The 10101-nt window shown below is 31.9% G+C and overlaps 1 protein-coding gene across 1 annotated transcript; it reads left to right on the top strand.

Moving 5' to 3' along the window:
* The first annotated feature begins 5793 nt into the window (after positions 1 to 5793).
* Positions 5794 to 9727, top strand: LOC139875055 (uncharacterized). Its single transcript, XM_071862429.1, has 6 exons — positions 5794 to 6009; positions 6869 to 6978; positions 7207 to 7356; positions 7437 to 7675; positions 7980 to 8090; positions 9447 to 9727. The coding sequence occupies exons 1-6, from the start codon at positions 5916 to 5918 to the stop codon at positions 9604 to 9606; spliced, it is 864 nt and encodes a 287-aa protein (XP_071718530.1). The 5' UTR covers positions 5794 to 5915; the 3' UTR covers positions 9607 to 9727.
* Positions 9728 to 10101: the final 374 nt, after the last annotated feature.

The following is a 10101-nucleotide window of genomic DNA, read 5'->3' as shown; positions in this document are numbered from 1 at the left end:
ATAAAACTAAAATCAACACGTCAAACATCATGATTACGGAAGTTTAAATAAGCATAATTCTTTTATTTCATATTTAATTTCCTTTATTTTATATTTAATTGCACTTCTAATTATCGCACTTTTATTTATTCGCACTTTTAATTATCGTACTTTTTAATTATCGCAAGTTTATTTTATCGCACTTTTATTATTCGCAATTTCATTATCGTTATTTACTTTACGCTTTAATTTAAGTCTTGTATTTATTTTATATTTTACATTAGGTTTTAACTGCGACTAAAGTTTTAAAATCGACAAACCGGTCATTAAACGGTAAAAACCCCCCTTTATAATAATAATATTACTTATATATATATTTGTATTTTTATAAAAGTGAACTAATATAGCGTTGAGCTTTGTTTAAAGATTTCCCTGTGGAACGAACCGGACTTACTAAAAACTACACTACTGTACGATTAGGTACACTGCCTATAAGTGTTGTAGCAAGGTTTAAGTATATCCATTCTATAAATAAATAAATATCTTGTGTAAAATTGTATCGTATTTAATAGTGTTTTCCTAGTAAAATAATAACTATTTTATATACACCTCGCTTCACATCAAAGAGGAAGAAAATTAGCATATTATTTATCGCACCTAAAATCAATACTATTATTTTTGTCCATATACTTAAACCTTGCTACAACACTTATAGGCAGTGTACCTAATCATAGAGTAGTGTAGTTTTTAGTAAGTCCGGTTCGTTCCACAGGGAGCTAGTGAAGTTTAACGCTATATTTTTACACACAATATTTGTAAAAAATACAAAAAAATATATATGTACTAGTAGTATTATTATTATAAAAGGGGGGGTTTTTTACCGTTTAATGACCGGTTTGTCGATTTTAAAGACTTAAGTCGCACTTAAAACCTAATGTAAAATATAAAAATAACTTAATTTAAAGAGTAAAGTAAATAACAATAAATAAAGTGCGATAAATTAAATGACATAAAATAAAAGTGCGATAATTAAAAATGCGAAAAAGAGATAAAATAAAGGAATTATGCTTATTTAAACTTCCGTAATCATGATGTTTGACGTGTTGATTTTAATTTATTACCATGGGTTAATTGTCCTTTGTCCTGGTTTATTTGATACGTCTATCTGGTTTTTGTCCATAATAGTCCATCGGTCATAAATATAAAGTGCGAGTATCCTCGTCAAATTACCCTTATACCCGAAGTCAAATATTCCAACTGATTAAGGATTTAAACTGTGACGCAGTTATCACTTCTGTCAACAATTACACCAGTTATCACTGTATGTAATCCACCCCTGTTTTAATTAGTTTATGAATATTAATTCATCCACTTGATCAGAATGAATAATCAATTACCCAACCCAATTGATTAATTAAATGATTATAACAGATTTCATATGAACATCACTAAATAGGACAACCATAATCATTATTAATTATTAGGTAAATTTCTTAAAATGGTAATTTGAAGATAGGTTCGACAGACTCCAATGAGTTGTCACTCAATTAGACAATACCCCCCATCTATTAATAGTCAATAGTTCAATTTCCACAAGTGTCGGTCTTTTGCCCAAACCTTAATTATGGTACAAAGCCCAATTACCCAATTTTAGTAATTAGCCCAACATCATGATTACTTCGTTTTAAATAAGCATAATAATAACTTAGCTACGAGACATTAATGTAAAAAGGTTGAACATAACTTACAATGATTAAAAATAGCGTAGCGTTACACGGACAGAATTTCGACTTACACACTCAAACGATCTCTATCATAAATCTTATTATTATCATAATTTAAAATTAAAATTAAGATTATTGTTATATCTTATTAAGTTAACATTATGATAGAGATATAGAATATAGATATTGATATTTGATAGATAGAAAAATAAGAAAAAGATAGAAAAATGATCGAAAAAAGTCTCCCTAATTTTGATCGTAAATCATCCTTTTATAGCGAAATTAGAAATTGAATTTTCATTTACGACCCCTGAACTATGCTCAATTAACAACTTTTTATTATTTAATATTATTCTTATTATGAATTATTTAAATATTATATTTTATTCTTGTGCATAGTTGACTCGTAATTTTTACACCGTTGCGTCGAGCGCTGAAAGTTGGTTCATGTCCCGGTTCCGGATTTTCGAACGTCCTTGCGTACTATTTAATATCTTGTACTTTGCGTTTTGTAACTTGTACTCTTGTCATTTTTAGACGTTCTTCATCAATAATTTGAACCTTTTTGATTGTATCTTGTACTTTTGAGCTTTTTGGACCTTTGTGTCTTCAATTCGTCGTTTTCGCCTTTTGTCTTCGCACTTATTTAAAATAAACGAATATTACTTGAAAATGGAACAATTGCAACTAAAATCTTGTCTTTCTTGGGGGATTTTGCTATGAAATATATGTTCCTTTTTAGCCTTATCAACTTCCTATTAAATTGAATTGTGGTTGAGTGGGGTTTTATTTTGGTTGGTAATTGTTGATTACAAAGACAGATAGTAATAGCTGGATCCCATTGTTTGGCCAACATCATCATCTCATTCGGTATTCATCATTTCATCTTCTTCGTTCCTTTTCTCCTTCGTGACTTCATCATTACTCGTTAACAGAAGACAATAGTAGGAATATAGGAGCAATCCATGGTTTTGATTAGTAAACAGATCAAAGACAGAAGTTATGCATCAAGATTCCCAGACAACTCGATCCAAAAGTTTATATTATCTATTTGATCGAATATTGGAAAGTAAAGGAACACAACAAATACAAATGGGTCCCGACATTTTTAAGTGGAGTTTTAAACCTACTAGTAATTAAAAATAACAGGTAGGGTCTTGATTTTAACAACCACAAACAAGAAAAGAAACTCAGAATATTTAATGGAGCACCAAGTGGTTTCGTTTTATAATTTGGTGGGGTTATAGGATGGTTATTGTGACGGTTGTTTGCAAACAGAAACAAAGCAGAAGAAACGGGCAATTAGAAAAACAGATGTAGAAGTAATAGACCAGTTGGTGAATAAATTATATTGTAGCAGCAACAAGCTAGTGGCGTTTGGTTGTGTTTTTCCGTACAGTAACAGTACACAAAAGTTGCACTAGCAGTAACGGTAGTGAAGATTGCTTTAGTGGTGGTTTTTACTGCAGTAGTTTAGGATCATGGTTAGCGGTTTGTTGGTGCTTTTTGATCAGGAAAGAAAAGAAAAACAAGAAGAGAGAGAGTGAAGATAGAGAGAAAACTTGGTGGGTGTTAGATGGTGGTACCGATGGTGTGGTGGTGACGGGTTCACTTGAAGAAGGAGAGCGGATGACAGTGGTGATGATCGGATAGTGACAAGTAGACACAGACCAAACCGATCGTTCATCAAAGGTGTGAGTTGTGGTGGGTTTCGGCTAGTAGTATTCGATAGTGTTTCTTTATTGTAACAGAAACATGAGAGAGATAGAGAGTAGGGAGGTGGTAAGGGTGTGGTTCAACGAATAGAACATGAAAGGGATGTTGGGTTGATAATTGGGTGCCGGTTGTGTTTTTGCTATCCTTTCCACCTAACCATATACTTATAATATATAGAGTGGAGAAAGAGATAGATTTCTTTAAAAAAAAATCAAAAGTGATCATAAAGTAAAACAGTTAAGTCTCGTGAAATTAATTTGTTGTATCTATCGACAGTTTTTAATGGAGAGGGTATCGTGTCCATTGCTAAACAGTTAACGTATAGAAAGTGTTCCTAAAAATCCCAATTTTTTTAGATTAAATATATTTAATTACTTCACTCATTAATTGTTTGAAACCTGATCAAAAAGGTTCGAAAATTGTTTATTTTATGTTCAAATTACTATGTACGGAGTACTAAAACTTAAACTAAAAGGGTTAAAAATATTTTTATCGAGCCCGTACTCTCTTTAATCAATATGCGGACCAACTTTTATTTAAACCCTCATAGATATATATAGGTCTATATTAAAATCAACGAAACGTCAATCGGGAGTTGCAGATGTTTACAATTTAGATTCGAAATCATTTTCATTCAATATACACTTTATATATATAAGAACATTTTTAAATAACAAATTTTACTACGTAAATAAATATATTAATTAAATATTTTAAACAGTTAAATTTAATATATCAATATATATATACAAGTAATATTCACATATATTTATATATATACACACATATCTTTTTACAAATAGTTGTTCGTGAATCGTCGAAAATGGTCAAAGGTCAAATTAATATATGAAACACTTAATTTTTTTTTTTTTTTGAGATTCAACCTAACAGACTTTGCTTATCGTGTTAAAAGTATTAAATCGTATCGAGGGTTTGGTTCAAAATTAGTCGAAATTTTCCGGGTCGTGACAGTCGGTTAAAACGTGACGCTAGACTAGAATTCTTGGATCAAACATCATGCCAAAAACTAACCTTACTTCCATTTCCAACCTCCATCTTAATGACGTTAGAAGGAAGCGAATTATCCGACAACATCTTGGAAAAGAATCCACAATTGACGACCATGTACTGTTTCCATTTGCTCGCTAAAAAACTGGACCGTGAATAGATTTAATGACCGAAACCAATTAATTATCTTGATTCAACAAGTATCGTCATCGCCACTTATGAATAAGGGCAAGATTAAATGCTTTGAGACTACCTACATTTAACCCGCCACAATCAAAAGAAGCTAAAACGGATTCCAATTTCACCCATGCCTTTTTCCACGGAGTTGCTGCCGCTCCAAAAGAATCTAGCTCGAATCGACTCTAGCCGTTTGACGATTGTTTCCGGACATTTAAACATGGATATTAAGTATATTTCGGGACTACCCGTCACAGTTCTTAAATGAGTTAATCTGCCACCCGATGAAATCAAGCTAGCTTTCCTTAAACTGAAACTTGTCCACCAACGAGCCCCGGTTCGAGACCAACTTCATATTGGAACCAATCGCGATACCAAGATACTTTGTTGGACACGCACCTGGTTGACACCCCGCTTCAGTCGCGAATAGCTAACTTCCGACATGTTTACACCAATGATGAAAACTTGTGACTTAGAAACGTTTATCCTCAAACCCGATACCAGATAATAAAAACTTGCAAAATACAAAGAATATATTGCAACTAACGCCTGCTCCCATCTTAAAAAATAATAACATTGTCAGCATATAAAAAGTGAGATAACCGGATATTTTGATTCCCGCTTTTACACCACGAATGTAATTCTCATCCATTGCTCGTTGAAACGCAAGGTGAGTCCCTCCATGAAAATAATGAATAGAAACGAACTAAGAGGATCCCTTGACGTAACCCAAGAACACATATCCCGAGGCATGCAAACCAAAGAACTCTCTTGTATTCGATAAACCTCATCCCCACTCCGGAAAAAGTAAGAGAAACACTGAGCCCATCGAGTAAGTACAAATCACCGTTCGGGCAGACAATACGACCACGAGAGACCCCCCAGACCACATCAATTTTCCGAAGTGAAACAAGAATTCACGTCGGCAATGACACTAAACTCACCCGAATAAACTCGACGACATGATAAATGAAATGAACGAATCAAACAAGCAACAACCGAATGGAACCAACTAAGAATCCAAATTGAATATATGTATCTTTTTTCCCTTTCACTTCTCTCCATTCCATTTGATTTCTTTTCTTTTCTACTCGTATGAAAATTTGGGAATAAAACCTACGGAGTAACAAAAACGCATAAACACAAAGTATTGTACAATATTTTCATTTCATTTCATTTGTTTAATCAAATAAACAGATTTATATGCACATTCTTTTTCGTTTAATTACATACTTACATACCTCTGGTCTAATAGCTTAAAACGGTTGCAAGATACACATATTTTGTAACAGAACTCAATATTGTTGTGTAATGGAAGCTGAAGATGTGTTGAGTGTACTTGATTCTTCACTTTCTCGAACCAATTGGCGTCTCAGACCTTCTTCTAAACGTCGCCTTCAAACAGGTCAATTTTTTTTTTTTTATCATTCAATTCTTCAATTTATATCTATATATCTGTGATTCTTTCTTCTGTTGGTTCTACCTTTGGTTTTGTTATTTAGGGTTTAGTTAAAACCCTAATTCTGGAACTATATTACAGGAATTAAAATATTTTGATTTCATTCTTCTTACTAAATATATACAGTAACGCTTAGAATTGTGAACTTGTGATACAATAGTTACGAAATTTGCATTCCTTGAGTAGGTTTTTTGGATTATTGACTAATTTACATAGCATAGCAAATTATTTGTAAGGTAAAATTAGTTTTTGAGGACCAAAAGATTATGGCTTATTGCGTTTTCTAAAAGTCGCAATTTATGTTTAGGGGAAATAAGTACTTCTAAAAACAGTAAGGTGATGCTTATATTCTTGAACCACCCTTTAGTGTTTGCGATTGTGTATTTGTAGGTGTATATGGCTTCAAAATTGCATTTAAATAAGCTTCATTTCAACTGCTCTTGTGTAGTACTTATTCCTGTAATTAAGTTGAAATTGCAATAGATGTACTAACACTTTAAAGAGCGTTTTAAAATTTAAAAAATGTGATAAGCCGTATGCACTTGAAATACACAATCCAAACACCCTTGAAGCTTTATGATGGCTAAAATGGTGTTGCCTTTGTATTGACTTATTAATACATACGTATACAAAGGAAAGGAATACAAAAATAATTCTACCAGCACAAGTTGTTATATTTGGGATAATTTGATACACGTGTCACTATCATGTATTTCCTTGTTAAATTGTAAAGAAAAAACCTCAATTAGTTGTGACAGAGATAATTCAATTTGCAAAATATGATATTTGATGCATGTTGTAACAGATATTCTTGCATTATGCACGGGAATGCGACCAGTAATAATGATAGATTATGGCGGAAAATTACCCGAACTGAGAGAACGACTATGCTCTTTTCTCAAACTTAGCCAAGAGGTATAATTATTATCTTGTTTGATTTTGACTGATTTTGATTTTGACCAAGTTTGACTTTGACCCAATTTGACTTACTAATTGGACCGAGTAATCAGGAGACCTTTTTTTTAGTACTCCCGAGTTCTGCAACACTGATTATTATTATAATTTATGTGCATCTATAATTCTCCATTTTGTTTTGTTCTCTCAATGTTAATTTTCTCTTTTTATTGTGCTTTTGGTATTCAGGAGTCATCTAACTTTCAGAAATTACGGGTGATGGTTATTGAAGATATGATATATTTAATACATGTCAATGGTCTTGCTGATCTTATTAAATCAACGATAAACAAAGAAATACAACTGCATTTTGTTGACCTTGAACAGGATCCATTAAAGGTCAAACAATAAAATATAATTCAAAACTACTATATCTCATTTTAGTTAGTTTTTTTTTTTACTTACTTTTTCTACTTTAGATGATAACCGAGATTGAAAAGAGTCCAGTTGGAGCACACTTTATATCAATACAGAAGATGTTTTCATCAGTTTTTTGTGATGATGCAATAACAAATGATGTTTCTGAACATGAGAAAGATTTAACAAGTAACGGTGAATCTTCTGATAGTCAGGTTAATGTTACTAATCAGCCGGATGATGTCATCGATCTTAGTTATTTTATGCAAAATACACTTGTCACTGTTCCAACTCTAAATGGGTAATTCTCTACCTTCAACATGTAATGTTCATGCAGTCTTTGGATGTGCATTTTGGATGTAATTATGTAATACTTCGTAGTAGCTACTAAAATTATTACTAAATTAAACTTAAGTTTATTTATTATTATTATTTTTTTTTTTTACAAAAATTGAATCACCGCTCCTATATTATTTCCTATTTTTTACTGTTTAGTGTTTGTTTTGTGCATATTACATGCTTACCTATACTTGAGTTATTTGTATATATATCCAAGTATTGAAGTTAATTTGATAATAGAACTGAAGATAACTACATATTTGTAGGTGGCTTCTTGGTTATCCTGTTGTGTATATTTTTGACAAAGACCATATTGAAGAAGCTGTTTATAATCTTTCCACCAAGTCATTACATCTATTCAACGTTTTTGTCCGAAGGTTTGTTTCTTCTACATTATTATTCAAAGTAATTAACATTTTTAAATGCTTTAACATACAAGAGAATTTAACCAACACTCACAATGTTACAATAGTATGAGAGTTATTTGAAATTCAAATAATTCTGGAAGAACCACAATACCATGTTTGTTTCTTATGTCATATGGTATATTATAGCATATATCATATTTTAGTGTATGATGTATTATAGCATATATCATCTTTTAGTGCTAACTTGGTATTCGATACGTTTCAGGAATGTTAACTCCGGTCAAAGACCACCACAAGAAGAGTTAATGAGGTAACACTCATAAGAAATAATGAGATCACTTATAGATTCTTTTATTGGTTCTTGGTCATGCATTCATTCTCATATTCTCTGTATCTAGCTATTATAACAATTAGGGAGTGTAAAATACTTAAAACAAAGCAATACAACTGAACAAAACCGGAACTGTACTGTACTAAACCAGAATTAATACACTGATTTAGTCCTAAAGTGAATCTTTTACCATTTGGTAAGTTAGTGAACTTCTTCTGACCTCTTAAACATCTCAGTTTGAAAATATGTTCATATCTGTTCGCGTGATGATAAGAAAAAAGAATGTCAATTAGATCGTCTCATTTTCAAGGTCGAAAGTCCCCTAAGGTTGCTAGTTTTGCACATTCCACAAGTCCCCTAAATCTTTGGGATCAACAAAGTAATTGGGGAGTAATATAGCAATTGAACTAGTAGATCGAACTGATAATTATACTTGCAACTTAATAGTTATCTTTAAGTGTCATCTGATACATATTCCCATCATTCTTGCTTTTCATTGAAAAAACCTAATCTCTGAGTAGTATATTGCTAGATAAAGGGTGCTTTTGATAAAACTAGATGATTAAGCACTAAATGTTTTATAATCTGAATGATTTAAAGGTTTTGGATGAAGTTGGTCTGAATGACAATATCCTGTTTGATAATCGTTTTGATCGAACAATGTGAATGTGAATGATGTAAAGTTACCTTATTAACCTTTCACACGAATTAAAAAAAAGTATAGTTTTTTTAATAGGTGTTCTTGATATAATATACAGAGGATATTACATAAAACTTATGTGCTTAATGTTTAAGAGAGTATTTCAACTCTGAATGGTTTAGCACTGAATGTTGAATCATTCATCACCATATGTCATTCACATGTCAGAAACAAACGCGCTGAATGGTGAATGGTTCAACGTTCACCATTCAATTAAGAGGTAATCAAAGTATTTGACTGGTCAAATAGTATATTTCAAATTATACAAATTTTAGTCATATTCCGAAGATACTCCTCAATATGATAATGTATTGATTTTATTTGGTTTGAACAGTTTCTCAGTGCCTTATGATCTGAGTATAGACGGTGAAAATGAAACATGGGTAGAGGCGTTTTTGGTTCGCATAAAGGCAAAGTGGGAAGGATGCAAACATGTGTGGGGGTCGCTGCGAATGGAGGTTAATGCTACTTATCCACAAGCAATTGCATTGTAACTATCTAACCGTAGTCAAATTCTTTTTGTTATATAAAATGATATTTAATTTTCTAGTTCCAGTTGTTCTATAGGTCAACTAGCACCATTTTAGTTGCTATAGTTGTGTCTCTGTATGGCTAAAGGACAAAATAGTCATTTCCCTTTACCTGAAGTTGATAGAAAAAATTTATTATCATGCACAATAAACAAGAGGGAGTATATGGTTGCAGAAGTTTACTGCTTCAGCCACTGCTATCCTCCATTTGTTTCACTGCAGATAATTTGGATATATATGCTAAAGAAAAGCTTTAAAGAAGTGTTGTTGACTGGAAAAAAAAATTTTATTTCATTTTTTTATTTTATTTTTTGAATATTTTTCAACCAACACTTCAATGTTTAATTAGCTCCGGATTCAAGTGTATTCAGTTTTTTATATTTAACTTCTACATGGCATCAAAAGGCACTAAGCATTATGTAGGTAACTTTTCAATCAGGGGCCGAGTTGGGGTTCAGG

Source organism: Rutidosis leptorrhynchoides, chromosome 11 (genome assembly GCF_046630445.1).
Source record: "Rutidosis leptorrhynchoides isolate AG116_Rl617_1_P2 chromosome 11, CSIRO_AGI_Rlap_v1, whole genome shotgun sequence".
Classification (NCBI taxonomy): Eukaryota; Viridiplantae; Streptophyta; class Magnoliopsida; order Asterales; family Asteraceae; genus Rutidosis; species Rutidosis leptorrhynchoides.
The sequence above is the reverse complement of the archived record's forward strand: the minus strand, read 5'-3'. Positions and strand labels throughout refer to the sequence as shown.

Coding starts and splice junctions, on each gene's coding strand:
- LOC139875055 (XM_071862429.1), top strand. CDS start 5,916: ATGGAAGCTGAAGATGTGTTGAGTGTACTTGATTCTTCACTTTCTCGA. Junction 6,010..6,868: donor TAAACGTCGCCTTCAAACAG/GTCAATTTTTTT, acceptor ATGTTGTAACAG/ATATTCTTGCATTATGCACG. Junction 7,357..7,436: donor TTGAACAGGATCCATTAAAG/GTCAAACAATAA, acceptor TTTCTACTTTAG/ATGATAACCGAGATTGAAAA.